This window comes from Natator depressus, chromosome 6 (genome assembly GCF_965152275.1).
Source record: "Natator depressus isolate rNatDep1 chromosome 6, rNatDep2.hap1, whole genome shotgun sequence".
NCBI classification, from domain to species: domain Eukaryota; kingdom Metazoa; phylum Chordata; order Testudines; family Cheloniidae; genus Natator; species Natator depressus.
The window spans coordinates 102,378,239-102,394,712 of record NC_134239.1 but is presented as its reverse complement, the minus strand read 5'-3'; the positions used below and the strand labels follow the sequence as shown (position 1 = coordinate 102,394,712).

Below are 16,474 nucleotides of genomic sequence, written 5' to 3'. Positions count from 1 at the left end.
TTTCACTCACTCCCTACAGTTGAACTCACCATAATGTAAAATTGTGAGCCTAATTATTACAAGTGTGTGTGTGCACGCACGCTCCCTCTCCCCAACCCCCCGGGTGATTTAAAAGGACCAGTTTGTGGTCAACCACATAAGCTAATATCTTCCTCATACTTCCTGTAGGAAATCTTTCTCTACCCTTGCCCTCCAGTGCAGTGACTCTTATTACTAATGTCACTTGGTGGTAATTGGAACTCACCTAGTGACTTCTGGGTGATATTTGTTTTTCCAGCTAATGGAGGCTTATGGGCTGTCACATGTATGCATAGCTGAGAGGGGAATACATGGGAAGCTTTAGAACTAAATTATGCTTGTGACTGGACCCCAGAGACACCAAGGTCTGAACTCAGGGATCCTTCTGGTTGGAGTGACACACCACTAAGTGCTGAGCCAATCTGCTTGCTGTGTTTTAGTCTCTCTGAATTGGCCATGTTATACCAAAGCTGCTATAGCTTAAATTAGAGTCACTCCCAGACACTCCCAGGAAAGAGCCTATTCATATATATGAAATACTGTCCTGGCTGAGTTTTCTTTGCAAATAAAATCATTAAGTGTCTCCTTGGCAGATAAGCTATAGTAGATCTTTTGCATCTGTTTTCTTTATTTCTGACAATGGATTCTGTAGCATCTTCAGCTAAGGGGAAAGAGTGAGACTGGATTTTGTGAGTGACTTCTGTCTGTTCCCCGCCCACTCCAATCTGTTTAAAGGTTTTCAAAGGCTGTTTTCTCTAGAGCTGGTGGACTCTACTGTGCACACCAACATACCAGCTTTCAGCTCCTTGAGGACTTGCAATGTACAAATGAAACCCATAGCTCATTACTGTTTTTGATGACTCACATCACTGTTGCACACCAAAGCTAATCACTGTAAAGCAAGAGGGTGCATTTATATTAAAGGGATCATAAAACAGAGCGCAATAAAAGATGCAGAGTAGAAATTTGCCCAGGAGGGGAGAAAGGAGGCTAACAATCAGAAAGCTTAGATTCAGTGGACTTTAATAGGCTGAATTCCCAAACCTGAAATGAATTCCAAACGTTTCTGGGTCAGTGCAGTCCTAACTGAATAAGCGTACAGTAGATCTGCATTGGGAATACCATAGACAGCCTTTGGAAGAGAGAAACAAAGGGCAGACTCAAGCTGGTGCTGTACTTCCTGTTCAGAGGAAGGAGCATTCCGTGCCAGAGAACATCTACGTTACCAGCAGAGAGTTTGGACTCTGCACTTTTGCAAATCTTAGTGGGTATAGCCTGTCCCCCTCCCCCTCCCGTGGAGTGGAAAGTGAATGGAGAAACCTTCTTTGCCTTAGAACAAATTTAGTGTTTGTCCGTTTCTCTAGCATCCAGGAGAACATGAAAAGTGCCACAGAGGTTGTCTGATATTCCCTTAATCAGAGGGGTCAGAGCTACAGTCTTGATCTTCGCTACTCCTCTTCCCTCCTCCCACTTTCCAAGCATGAAAGATTCACCCATAGTGCACATGCTTTCCCTATTCAGGATAGACTGTCATTGGATAAAGGTCACAATCTCAGATTATTTGAGCATAAGCTTTCGTGAGCTACAGCTCACTTCGTCTCTAAGGTGCCACAAGTACTCCTTTTCTTTTTGCGAATACAGACTAACATGGCTGCTACTCTGAAATCTCAGATTCTGTCACCACTAAATGTCAGGTCAAGTTCAAAAACTCAGTACAGCATTCTAGTTAGAGAAGTTTTTGCATCTGAAGATCGGGAGCGAGATGTTTCAACAATGGGTGTGTTAATCGGTTTATACAGAGAATCGTTTTAGGAGGAAGATGAGGGTAAATGGAACGAGTGTAGACTGCAGTGGGGAGCAATGACCAGAAAAGTCAAAAGGACAGAAGTGCACACAAGATTTGTCCACTTTAAGAGAACAGGATGGTATTAAGACTTCATTGATTCAAATGATAATCCAAGCTATTTCCAAAGACGAGCGTTAAGCAACAAATCCAGTTGAGCCTCACTGTGAAATACATGATATTGTAGCAAGTACTAGGAACATTTAAAAAAAATTGAAACAAAACTAGATTTTTAATCATTTAGAAAAATAGCATTTCTTCTTTCGCTAAATCTTGCATTTGCTGTTGATGTGTCTTTTGAGTGACCAGATCCAGATTTTCACTCGGATATGATTTTATTTTTAAACACAGCATGTGGGGTTGCAGGCAGGGCCAATAGAAATTCACGGAATTTTGCCAGACATTTGTATTGTCCACAGAATACAGAAAAATCACCAACGTTCCGCAGAAAAAAATTAAACAAATTCAGTTTATTGAAAATGAACTCCCTATGCTCCCCTGACCTCTCCCCCCATCCAGTAGCTGGCCTGCAGAGGATTGGGGATGTACTGCTATTGTGCGCTAAGGGAGCCCTTTAGCTCAAGGCCTAGTTTATGCTGAAGTACCAAGGTTCCTAGTGTAAGTTCGGTGTGCGTGTGGTTTATCTCTAGTAGTTATTGCTTTCTTCAGCATGTGGATTTGTAACACCTTGGAAGTATAGTCTTGATATTTGTCATTTGCTACATCTTAGCAGCTCACACTCTGTATGTCCCTCATTCCTCTGTCATTCATTTACCTAATTTTACTGGTTGGCTGGAGAAATCAGATGAAATTGACACATTCTAATCAAATTCCCACTATCAAATGGAGGGCATATCAAATGGAAGTAAATGGGCCGCAGTTGCAACGTAAACATTTTCACGCTGATGATGATAAACCTTTTCTTTCACTTTCATTGCTATGGCATTGACTCTACTTGAAAATAAACCTTTGCATGATCATGTCAAATGCAAGGAACAGTTAGAGAAGGATACTGAAAGGAACAGGAAGCAGGAGGGTTCAGATTCCAGCTGACGAGCACTAACTCATTATTTATCTCAGCAGAGACCATCAGAAATTTTATGCTAGCTTTTGTCTGACTTGTGACTGGAGCTGATATTCCTCTTGAAAAGGCTTCATTTTTCAAGGACTTTTTTATGCCAATATACAAAGGAAGGTGGAACTCTTCCAAATCCTGAACAGTTCAGAAATGTTTACCTTCCATGGCTCTAACTAGAAGACAGAGAATTTACTTTTTCAAACAATCTGATCCTCAGGTCTACATAATGTTGGATGAAACTACAGATTGTGTGGTTGAAACGTACTTGCTATCCCTTCATCCTTAAAGAGCCAGTTAGAGTGACCTAGTAAGCACTGAATTTCTGGACAGAGTAAACTATTAGAATGTTGAATTTGGTATTCTTGGTTCATGGAGGGAGAAATTTAGATTGCTCCTTGATGGGTATGTGTCCTAATGCCATCTGTCTGACTTGTGTACTATATGCGCTTTGTTTTCATTCTGAAAACATGCCCATCTTTATTTGATGACACAAATAACTCTTTTATACAAAAAGCGTTTTTCCCAATGACACTGTACTCAAAAAGCATGGGAGAGCCTTACAGGCTCATTTCTATTCTTGGATCATGGCTGGTAGTTACTGATGGGGAAGATTGTCTTTTCGTTTTCTGAGTTTGTCCTTACAGCTCCAACTGCAAAGACAATAGGAATGTAGAGAACTAACCAGCCTGGCCCACTTTTGCGCTTCTTGCTTACTGTCTTCCTAACTAGGTGATCTGAAAATAAATTAACCAATTTATTTGAGCATAAGCTTTCGTGAGCTACAGCTCACTTCGTTGGACGCATACTGCGGAAGTGAAGAAACTATGCATCCGATGAAGTGAGCTGTAGCTCACGAAAGCTTATGCTCAGATAAATTGGTTAGTCTCTAAGGTGCCACAAGTACTCCTTTTCTTTTTGCGAATACAGACTAACACGGCTGTTACTCTGAAACCTGAAAATAGATTGGTTTAGATTTCTGCACCTTTGCAGGGATTAGGGGTTTCAGACCTAATTGAACAGATCCTTTTATGTTGCCTTTTTTATGTAAGAGATGATAGGCTGCTGTGGAAAGTGTCAGTCTGGAACTGGATGTTTTCTTGTCTCTTTTCCTTTCCTTTCCTTTTCATAGTAATTGAAGTTCTAGACTCAAAGCACCTCTGCTTTTGGAGAGAAGCATAGTAATTCATTCAGCATGGATCCTGGACTAAGTAGTGTTTCACATAATTTGGACCCTGATCCTGCAAACAGTTGTGTGTGCTTAACTTTTCTGCTGTTACTAGTCCCACTGAAATCAACAAGCAGTACTCAGAGTTGTAAAGTTAAGCATGCACATAAGTGTGTGCAGGATCACGGCTGTGACTGGTTAAACTCGTCCACAGTTAAAACTCTGCAAGCACCCGGCTATTAAAATCAGGCTTGTGCGTGTTCATTCTGATGTGTTTCAGGTGCTTGGTGGACAAACCAGGGAACAGCAGAACCTACGTTAGATGCCTCAACAGAAGATGTGCAGGGTGCTCTTTGTTGTATGAAGATCCTTAGGGGCTTTCCAAGGTCCACTACTCTAGATAACCTTAAATATTACTTATTTTATAATCTGTTGTAAATCACTGTACATGGCATCTTACAAACAGACTTGGCCCCTGTCCTGTAGAGATTAGTTAGAATCATCATAGAATCATAGAATATCAGGGTTGGAAGGGACCCCAGAAGGTCATCTAGTCCAACCCCCTGCTCGAAGCAGGACCAATTCCCAGTTAAATCATCCCAGCCAGGGCTTTGTCAAGCCTGACCTTAAAAACCTCTAAGGAAGGAGATTCTACCACCTCCCTAGGTAACGCATTCCAGTGTTTCACCACCCTCTTAGTGAAAAAGTTTTTCCTAATATCCAATCTAAACCTCCCCCATTGCAACTTGAGACCATTACTCCTCGTTCTGTCATCTGCTACCATTGAGAACAGTCTAGAGCCATCCTCTTTGGAACCCCCTTTCAGGTAGTTGAAAGCAGCTATCAAATCCCCCCTCATTCTTCTCTTCTGCAGACTAAACAATCCCAGTTCCCTCAGCCTCTCCTCATAAGTCATGTGCTCTAGACCCCTAATCATTTTTGTTGCCCTTCGCTGGACTCTCTCCAATTTATCCACATCCTTCTTGTAGTGTGGGGCCCAAAACTGGACACAGTACTCCAGATGAGGCCTCACCAGTGTCAAATAGAGGGGAACGATCATGTCCCTCGATCTGCTCGCTATGCCCCTACTTATACATTCCAAAATGCCATTGGCCTTCTTGGCAACAAGGGCACACTGCTGACTCATATCCAGCTTCTCGTCCACTGTCACCCCTAGGTCCTTTTCCGCAGAACTGCTGCCGAGCCATTCGGTCCCTAGTCTGTAGCGGTGCATTGGATTCTTCCATCCTAAGTCCAGGACCCTGCACTTATCCTTATTGAACCTCATCAGCTTTCTTTTGGCCCAATCCTCCAATTTGTCTAGGTCCTTCTGTTTGTTCGAAGTTGTTTGTTCGAAGAGAACATAAATGATATATGTGTGTGTCTGAGGAGTGGGCTTGCTTTCAGTTTGTTATGCATACATCTTTTGATCCTGCTCTTTCTTTCCTTTTTAAAATCACTTCTGTTTGTGGTTTTACAAGCTAAAGTTGTTACATGTGCTTAAATACAACGGCCACCGGTAGAAAGAGATTGCACAGGCCACTATCTTTTGACATGTGACTAACTTGTCAGTATTGATAACCTGGCATAGTTGTTAGAACACAGGACTGTCTGTCTCGATGTTTATACTGAAGGAAATTTTCCAGTCCCATAAATGAATTAGAAGCTGAAGTCACATATTCTACCCAAGCTGCTCATCACCGGGTGCCTAACCTGAATGTTGCTCCTTTTGGTTATTCAGCAAAGACCAAAGCACAACATGGTGAACACGTTTCTTTTAAAGTATCCGTAAATGTCATTGACCTGTTTCTTATATGTATGTAAGGTGGCACAAGTGACTTTTGGGGAGGGGTTTGAATGGGGAGAGGGTATGTGCTGATGCCCTAGCTCAGAAAGGGCCAGGTGAAGTGCTCGAGATCTTTGGATGAAAGGTGCCTCAGAGTGGTTTGGGTGCTGATGCTTGACATTGGATATAACCTGTTACTATAGAAACCTGTGTGTGCAAAGTTCGACTTTTCAGTTGCCCAGGGAATAGGGACTTTTCTAGTGGATGAGATTAAAGCAACATCCCAGTACATTTGGAGTTCAGTGCCAAGAGTGATGCCCAGAGCAACACATCACACTTCAGGGAAATATTTTGACACTGAGAACTGAAAAGGGGATGGTGCGGCGATAAAGAATTTGATTGTGGATGTCTTAATAAGTTTCTTTTTTGTATGACTTCCTCCAGCTCGACCTTACCAAACCGATCGAAGATCAGGGCCCGTTGGATGTGATCATACATAAACTGACAGATGTCATCCTTGAAGCAGACCAAAATGACAGCCAGTCGTTGGAGTTGGTTTACAGATTCCAGGTCAGTGTCCTTTTTCACAGCCCTTGTGTGCTTAAGGTGGAGGCAAAAAGCAGAGCAGGAGGCTCGGCTCTTAGTGTTGCCAGTTTAATCCTTTTCCGTGGAGTAGGGACACTTGACTAAACCAGCTCCCTGTGCGCTACTGCTCACGTACTGAGAGCTCTGGGAAAGGTGGCTTTATTGAGCTAGACTGGATGCCATAGCTCTTGGTAAATTTTACATTGTGGAGGTAAGCAGTGCAATACCCCGTTCACCCTGGCATCCTCCTTTCATCATCCTAGAAACAGTGCTACTATCTCCAAAGAGGAATAGGTGTCTGTAGGGTTTTCCCCAGATCCCTGAAGACAGCACTGGGCCAAAGAAACATAACTAAACAATTTAAAATATTTTTTTCATGTGCCAGATTTCTCCAACTTCGGAGGGGTGCATAGAAATCCTTAGTTGGTTTGTCCCCAACCTTTCCCTATTGAGGAAGCCCTTGCTCTCTCTATCCCCCTAGATTTATGATTCACACAAAGCAGAGCTGTTGTGAATTTTTCTATAGTGTTCTGTCTCCGGTTGAGGAGACTCTTTTATTTATTTCTCCCCGGGAAGTTTACAGTATAGGTCAGATATGCAGGAAAACCATGCAGACACGTCAGTGATGAAATTAATATCCAGAGAGCAGGTTTTTCCAAATAACTCCTCCCATTAGTAATGGGAATGCTAACAAGTTCACAGCTTGATGATCACTTTAGATAAGCTGTTAGCAGCAGGACAGTGGGGTGGGAGGAAGTTTTGTTTCATGGTCTCTGTGTGTATATAATGTCTTCTGCAGTTTCCACGATATGCTATGCATCCGATGAAGTGAGCTGTAGCTCACGAAAGCTCATGCTCAAATAAACTGGTTAGTCTCTAAGGTGCCACAAGTACTCCTTTTCTTTTTTCTTTTTATCTTGTATATGTGGCTTGCGTGCTGCGGAGTTGGAGTTGGGATCAAGTGACATCCTCAAGTTGAAGCCCTTGCTTTAGCTGATTTGTTACATGTTTTGTGGTATTTTTAACATCGTTCTATTGTATCTTGTTACTTTGTCTTTACCACTGGAATAATTTTTTATAAAATATCCCTCTCCAGCCCCTGCTGCCATTGATCATATAAATGTTTTGTTAGGAAAGTGTCAGTGGAAGTGATACGAGTCATCTGTTGAGAATACATTTCATCTCCGGTCATTTCCAGAATATAAATGGTGGGTTCATACTTAGCTCCATGACCAGTTCCTTGCAACCTCTTGATCTCATTACTTGACCATAGCTCCTCAGTTATCCTGCTCCATCAGTTCTCTATCCCCTTGTTTGCCACCCTTTCCCTGCCCACCTTGCTAAAGAAGATAGTGCACTTTGTGCTAACTTCACTAGCAAGGGGGCAGACCTCCAGTGAGTGGGCTGAACAGTCGCCACCTATTACAGTATTACTGTGGTAAAGCACATTAGGCTGGAAACCTGACTCCTGGTGTTAGAGCTAAATTGCTTTTTGATTTATGTCTTAATGACTGATTTTACATGTTGCTCAGACTACACTACAGCCTTTGCTGTGCTGACAACCTATCTGTATATACAAGCTGGATTACTTTGTGGATAGTTTAAGAAATTAGGTCTCAGTGTATTGTTTTGAATAATTTAATGTTTATTCATGGTACAGCGAAGAACCAATAGGTATATTGCTCCTGTCCTACTATGGTAAGTGGGGATATATATACTTGGTAGTGTCAGATCTGTTTGCAGAACTGCCTGACTTCAGCTACGTAGCAGCTAAGAGATGGTTGCATTCAGAGCCTGTGTTCTGCTGATGTATGCTACTGTGGCCTTCCATTTATAAATCTGCAATCAGCTACCTATTATTCATGTGAATGCCATATGGTCTCCTTATTTCATTCCTAAATTACGAAATTGTCAAATTATGTTCTTGACCAAAGTTCTCAGCTCAGAACTGTGTGACCATGTGGGGGAGATTTTTCTCCTTCTCCTTTGACGACTCTTCTCCGGGATGTGTTTGGACCATTAATTATCCCGGACCTATGGGTACTCCAATGTATTCAGTATTAAATATCTCACAGCCTAGTTAAGTCCCTGTTTGTAAAATCTGGGAGCAACTCACTATGAACTGTTCCAATGAATCCCATGGACAAGGTGTATTTTCCCTGAGGTTATTCTACAGCACTTATCTGTACATTTGGGATGCTAGTCACTCAGCATTTTACTTCTGCTTGGTGGACCACATGATCTCAAATATCTCTCTAGAGGTTGGGACAAACAGAAGAGACCTTACTGCTCTCTCTAGCGTTTGTTGGTTTACATCTCCCCCAGCTTCCGCTCATCCCCATACGTGCTCCTAAGCATTTCTTGGGAGTTTGCAGTGTCCCTTATTGACTTGGTCTTAACTTCATGCACAATGTAAAGTATTGGGTCACCCATCAAATCAGTGACTGTAACTGAAGATATGTTTGAGTCATGATTATTAATGTATAGATGTGAGGACAGTCAGTGATCATTGCATGTCATATGCAAAGTACCAGTGAAGCACTGGCTGAGGAATGTATAACTTAACATCAGGTTCTTATTTGTGGAACTTGCATCATGATTAATTGCTCTTGTGCTGGATAGACATCTGTGCTATTCAGTTCCATTAGTTATTTTCACAGAGCTGCCTGTCTCCAACAACACTGCATTCTTCTGACGGGGCAGAGAGCAAATAGACAGCCTGTTAGCTTCGTATTCTTAATCTAACTTCAATATGTATATGGGGACAAGGACCAAACATAGCCCAGAGATTAGATAACATAACTAGAAGTTAGGGCTCCTGGGTTCTATTTCTACATCTGCTTCTGTCTTGCTGTCGCTTTCTCTTGATGCCTCAGTTTAACCATCTGTAAAATGGATTTAATATTTACACCATTGCTGTTGAGGTTTACTTAACTGTAAAGTGCTTTGAATTCTTCTTATAAGCAGCACTATAGAACAGGAAAACCATATTATGATCCTTATTAAATTAATCTAAAATAGTCTGATAATAAGTCTGAAGTAATTTACCATAATAGTCTGAATTTGGATAGTGTCAAGTGCTATTGAAAGAAATCTGGTACTTACTCCCGTGTCTGAGGCATATGCCAACATAACAGTAAATAATGCCCTTCGCTCGCCATCTGACATATTAACCAATAATGAGACTTGTTCATCCAGGCTATGTATAGTTAGAAAATGCTCTTTCAGCAGTAACATTTTATATTCGTTTTCCAGACCAGATATTAGAGACCGAGGGAAGTATCAGGGAGCATCTCCCTAGGTCAGATGAAGTATAAATGCACAAACTGCTATCCCCCGGTATTGGAATTTAATGCATAAGATTAGTTGAATGAGCTACTTTGCTAGGAGCCTTGTAAACTAAATGAAAAGTGCAGTATAAATGTTGAATATCATCATATTGTGTAAAACCAGACCTGCAGGAGTGAGGAGTCGGGATGCAGTCAGTTAGTGCGCTGGACTAGCATATCTAGAGTTTAAATCCTAGATAATGTCACTGGTGGTCTCCTAGTCCCCTATTTCGTGCACTTCACCGAACTACCATACAGGTTTGCTCTATTCACAATGATTAACCATCTCTGACAGTGTTCCAGGAGGGCTTCTGCAGACCAGGACTGAGGAGCATTGACCCAGCTATGTGTGGAAACTTGCAAAATATTTGGCTCTAGGTACTGCCTTTGAGGCCTTCATTTTTAGGAGTATTAAATTTAACCACAAATAAAAGCAATAGTGAAAAATCCAAAAACGCATGAAAGGAACTCGCTGTGCTCTCCTCTTCCCTTGTCATTGTTTCTTGGTCATTCAGTGAAGTTAATATCTAATATAGCTTCTCTTTTTGATGATATCTGCTTCTTGCACGCAGTGTGACCTAGTGAATATGGCACTGAACTGAGACTCCAGATACCTGGGTTCAGTTTCTGGCTTGGCCACTGCTTTGCTGGGTGACTTTGGATGAGTCACTTTTCATAGACCATAGGTAAGGCTACAATTTTGTCATGGATATTTTTAGTAAAAGTCATGGACTGGTCACAGGCAATAAACAAAAAATCATGGAAGCCATGACCTGTCCCTGACTTCTACTAAAAACATCTCTGACAAAGTGGGGAGGGAGAAGGGTCCAGCACCCTGCCCCCTCGCAGTGGCTGGGAGCTTCAGGCACCCCATTGCCCAGTGGCTGGGAGGGGTTCCCCTGCCGCCCAGTGAGGTTGGAGCTGGGGTTGGGGTCTCCCCACTGCCCTGCAGAGCTGGGAGTTGCGGAGGGTGGGATGGGGCCTGCCACCCGCAGTGGCAGGGGAGCTGCGGGGGACCCCCTGCCAGCGCTAAGCAGCTCCAGGGTCCCTCTGACACCATAGGCTGGTAGCTGTGCGGGGCTTCCCCGCCCCCACCCACGGCTACTGAGTAGCTCTGGGGTCCCTCTGCTGCCAATGGCCGCAGCTGGGAGCTGCAGGAGGGGGTGGGGCAGTCCGGCATGGCACGGCTGCTTGTGGCGGCTGGGCTCCTGCGGGGTCCCCAATGTCACGGTGGTCACTGGAAGTCACGGATTCTGTGACTTCTGCAACCTCTGTGATGTAATCTTAGCTCTAATCGTAGGGCCGGAAGGGACCACTGTGATCATCTAGTCTGACCTCCTGTATGATATGAGCCATAGGGCTGCCCTGAGTTAATTCCAGTTTGAACTGGATTCTGTCCTTTTAGAAAAACATCTGATCTTGAGAGAGAAATTATCAGTGATGGAAAATCCATCACAACCCTTGGTAAAGGGTTCCAGTGGTTCATTACCCCCAGTGGTAAAAGTTGCACCTTTGTTTATAGTCTGAATTTTTTCTAGCTTCAGCTTGGATCTTATTATAACTTTTCTTTCTGTTCAATTGAAGAACTGTCTGTTATCAAATTTCTGTTCCCCAAGTTAGGTACCTTTATAGACTGTGATCAAGTCACTCCTTAACCTTCTCTGCATTGAACTAAACAAATTGAACTCCTTGAGTCTTTCATTATAAGGCATGTTTTCTAATCCTTTAATCCAGGGGTGGCCAACCTAAGACTGAGAAGGAGCCCTATTTACCAGTGTACATTTCCAAAGAGCCATAGTAATATGTCAGCAGCCCCCCTATCCGCTCCCCCACCCTGCTCCAAGTGCCTCCTGCCCACCGGCAGCCCCGCTGATCAGTGCCTCTCACTCCCTCCCCGCACCTCCCGATCAGTTGTTTTGTGGCATGCAGGAGGCTCTGGGGAGGAGCGAGGGCATGGCAGGCTCAGGGGAAGGGGTGGAGTGGGGTCAGGGCCTGTGGCAGAGCCAGGGGTTGAGCAGTGAGCACCCCCCGGCACATTGGAAAGTTGGCGCCTTTAGCTCCAGCCCCGGAGTCGGTGCCTACACAAGGAGCCACTTATTAACTTCTGAAGAGCCGCATGTGGCTCCAGAACCACAGGTTTTCCACCCCTGCTTTAATCCCTTCCCTCCCCATGCCTCGTTTCCCATCTGTAAAATGGGAGTAAGGAGACAGACCTCTTTTGGAAAGCACTTTGAGATCTATGGACGATCTATATAAAATCTAAGTGGAATTGTTTATTATAAGGGGATGCGCTTGGTTCTTTCCCCCATCTCTGACGATAACTCTACTAGGAGTCTGCAGTAGCTGTGACTGGAATGGGCTCATAGAAGCAAGTTACAATAGTAATACTGAAATGCTTTTGATTAATTGAACTCAAAATACTTCTCAGATGTAGAAACTGAGGCACAAAAAGGTGATGTGACTTGCCTGTGAACACACAGCAGGTTAGCAGAGCCAGGATCAGCTTGTGTTTCCTGGCTTCTCGTCTAGTGTTGTATCCACTAGATTGTGCTGCTTCCTGGTTGTGGTTCTATTAAAAAAAAAAATGGTGTTTTTTTCTTTCTTTCTGGTGAATGAACTACAGAGGGTGGAAATGCATCTTAGCAAAGTTCTGAATGATATTCTATCCCTTTATAAACCAGACACAGGAACCTCCGGAGTGTGTGTGTTGCTGACTTAGCCACACCCTCTTGTCACTTGCATGTAGGAAGATCTCACCATGGCTGATTGCACCATTTGTTTGCTGCTCACTGTATTAAAATACATACGCAGGGCTTGGCAGGGCCAAGTGAGAGTGCTGCCAGTGCTGACTAGCATGCCAGTGACACTGTTTAGAGAAAGTGCTCTCGTGTCCTCACAGAGACAGAGACAGAGGAGAGTTTAGGGGAGGGAGCATAGGAGGGAAGCAGAGTGATAAATGTCTCTAAATTTATTGCAAGCCACTGGAAATGGATGGAGAAGTGTTTTCCCAGGGAGCAATAATTCTTAAGAGTCAGTTTATACAGAGAGTCAATTTAAAAAGAAATCAATGAATAAATTTAAATATGTACACTGATGAACCCCGCAGCTGAGCTATTTGAGTGTATATGACTGTGCGTACGTGATTGTGGTATTTGTGACCACTTAGCTATTGCATTCAAAATGGGGAACTGGTTTCATTCTCTTCTTGTTCAGTAAATTGAGGGAAGAAACTCTGATGATCCTGAGCAGACCAGTCAGTCCAGTTTTTGCAGTGCTTGATATATCCTTTTCAGCTAGCCAGTTGTCCTGCTATTGAATATAATTTTCAGGATAGAAACTGTTGCTTCTGTTACTGCTGTTCTAAAAAACTGGATACGATGAACTTGGAGAGCAGTGCATCCTTTATGGTGTTATGAGAAGAAATTGGATAGTCTAGATTTGTTACAGCTCTTCAAAAGCTTAAAGCATCAACAGCCTTATCTCGGAAAAGAGAAAGGGCCAACCTTCGGTTTACCACCTTAGGTGTGTCTGTGGTCCCAGTGATAAACTGCTCCAGCCCAGTGGGTACACACTGCTGATGGACTTGAAAACCCCTCTGTCTTTCCCTTGGACTACCTCTAAGGTGTGCTCTCACTTCTCCTCTTAAAACATAACCATTTAAACCGACTGAAAATGGTGAGGACTATTCGTCTGCCTCTGAGGGGCTTGTAGCTGAAGAAACAGACCCCAACAGCTGACTTCCACATCAGCTAGATGTGGTGTTCTACAGATCAGCTGAGAGATGGTGTGACCGGGATCCTGGTGGGTGAGGGGGAGGACCACTCTGAGATTGCTTAATTAGGGCACACTGCAAAGAATGGGGCAGACAATCCCCCAAATTGGTGGTTATTTTAAGACTTAGATTTACTAAGCCAGCAACAAAACAGCTTCTACAATACCTTACTGGTTACCCAGAAATCAGAAATACAGTTTCCTTAAAGCAACCCAGCCTTGAGCTCCGACCCAGACAGCCAAGATTATCGAAAATCTTGTTTTATCATATAAAAGTTCTATCAATTCAAAAGGATCGGACACATTACCCCACTGGTTAATGAATATTTTAGATTTTACCCAAATAAACGCTTACAGTCAGTTTTTATTAACTAACTAAAATTTATTTTAAAAGAGAGTATTGGTTAAAAAATCATTATACATACAGACACAAATAGAGTTCTTAGGTCAGTTTCATAGTAGAGATGGTGAGCTTTAGAGTTGCAAAAAGTCCTTTCCAGAATTAGTTCATTAGGTTATAGTCCAATGTTCAAATATTTAATATCCGAGTGATCCAGAATGAAACTGGACTTATGTAGCAGATGTGGAAGTCAGCTGTTGGGGTCTGTTTCTTCAGCTACAAGCCCCTCAGAGGCAGACGAATAGTCCTCACCATTTTCAGTCGGTTTATTACTTAAACTTACCTTGATGAAGCTTAAGCAGATGCGAGATGAAAGGAGCAGGGCCCAAGATTTCTTTATATAGATCACTGGCAGGCTATGATAGCCTCTTGACAGCAGGTGTTCCTTGGCTGAAGAATAGTGTTTTTGAAGTAACCTCCTATTTCCTAAGCATGACCTACCGGTAATTAGCTACATGGATTAAGATAAAGAAATTGCCTGTCTCCTGCCATTTATAGGTAGTTTGCTGTATACTTCAAAGAGAAATTAAGACAGTGTTATTGCTACATTCACAGTTCATTTAAATGTTAACATCATCTTTTGATCTCTGAATTAACCTAATACAGGGATAGACAGGAATTGTTTGGTGACATTGTCAACCTCTAACAACATATATGTAAACACACAAAAAACCAAAGCGTCATCTACTAATATGTCTCTAAAGGATGAATCTGGGTCAATTAGCCTGCTGGTAGTGTAACCCTTTCTGGCCCTGTGTCACAGCTGGACTTCTGCCAGCCTCGTTTGCGTCTGTAAAGGTGTGCTGTGCAGGTGGGGCCCCTGCTGCAAATTGCCCTCCACTGTGTTAGTGATGGGGGATGACGACCTAATGATCTCTACCCATCCTGAAAAAGGGACCTGATCCAGGGTCCAGTGACATCAGTGGAAGTGAATATCTTGGGCAAGGAAGTCTTTCCAGGCTTTGTATCAGGTCCTTCATTCTGGGAGGGTAGAGATCAGTAGGGAGTTGTCGCTCCTGATTAACGTTGCATTCAAGCTTTAGGGCAGAGATGTGAGTGAGAACTAAAAACTGTTCAGCTGACCTAGAGCCCCTACGTTTTGGTGGGTTACTAATTGAATTATTTGTTGGAGAGAGCAGTTCCAGGATGCCTGGTCCTGCTACCATAGTGCCTCATCCGAGGAGTTAAAGGAGCAAGACACTGAATCTGGAGCAACTTTAGGCCCTCGAGTTTTTTTTCTAGACAGAATAGGACCATTTCAGGTCTGCTGCGGAGATTGATCTAATGTGGAGGGAGTGTTGTCTGATCAGAATTTTCCTCAGTCCTTTGTGGCTCCTGTCTGACTGATGGAAGCCTGGAGCAAGAGAGAGAAACCAAGCACCCCCAACAGGTCAGGCTGGGAATACATAGGCTCTCTGAATGCTATGCCAATTTAAATGTTGATGCTCCAATGAATGTTTTTTGCTAGCAAAAAATCCTCACATTCTCTTAGTGAGATGGCCACCCCTGCTCCTACATTCCAAGCAAAGTTTACGACTCTGACAAGCCAGCGTGTCTGTTTTGTCTTGTGTAAAAGGCTGTGACTAGGGAAACCTCATTATGTTCTGATTAGAGCAGAATACTAACCAGATGCCTCTCTTCACTCTACAGGGACATGGGCAGATTTATTCACTGGAACTCCATTCTAGTTTGACAGATTCAAGACGATAGTGTATGTGGTAGAAGATCCACAGGCTTGTTTAATTTGTCCTCCTGAACTTCTTTTTTGTTAATAGATTCTGTTACATCAGCCTTGTGAAAAGCTAAATCACCATCTCTCCCTACATGCAGGTTTCTGTTATCAGTGAGCATTTTAAGTGTATAAGCTTTACTTCTGGTTTGGTTTTTATACTTTCTACTATCTCTCCTTCTGAACCCTCTCACCCCAAACTTTGCCAGGAGCAGCTGGTGCCCTTGTTTCCTTATATTCCTAGACCATGGGCCCTAGCTAGAAAATTTTCTTGTGTTTTCATAGAATCATAGAAATATCAGGGTTGGAAGGGGCCTCAGGAGGTCATCTAGTCCAACCCCCTGCTCAAAGCAGGACCAATCCCCAATTAAATCATCCCAGCCAGGGCTTTGTCAAGCCTGACCTTAAAAACTTCTAAGGAAGGAGAAAAGGAGTACTTGTGGCACCTTAGAGACTAACCAATTTATTTGAGCATAAGCTTTCGTGAGCTACAGCTCACTTCATCGCATGCATACTGTGGAAAGTGTAGAAGATTTTATTATATACACATAAAGCATGAAAAAATACCTCCTCCCACCCCACTCTCCTGCTGGTAATAGCTTATCTAAAGTGATCACTCTCCTTACAATGTGTATGATAACCTGGATTTGTGCTGGAAATGGCCCATCATACACATTGTAAGGAGAGTGATCACTTTAGATAAGCTATTACCAGCAGGAGAGTGGGGTGGGAGGAGGTATTTTTTCATGCTTTATGTGTATATAATAAGA

The 16,474-nt window shown here is 43.0% G+C and overlaps 1 protein-coding gene across 1 annotated transcript in view; it reads left to right on the top strand.

The window, feature by feature from the left end:
• Window positions 1–16,474, top strand: part of ITPK1 (inositol-tetrakisphosphate 1-kinase) — a 235,079-nt gene that overhangs the window by 117,947 nt on the left and 100,658 nt on the right. The window contains exon 3 of the mRNA XM_074956145.1: window positions 6,335–6,460. Coding sequence (XP_074812246.1) covers window positions 6,335–6,460 — 126 coding nt within the window. The remainder of the gene's footprint in view (window positions 1–6,334; window positions 6,461–16,474) is intronic.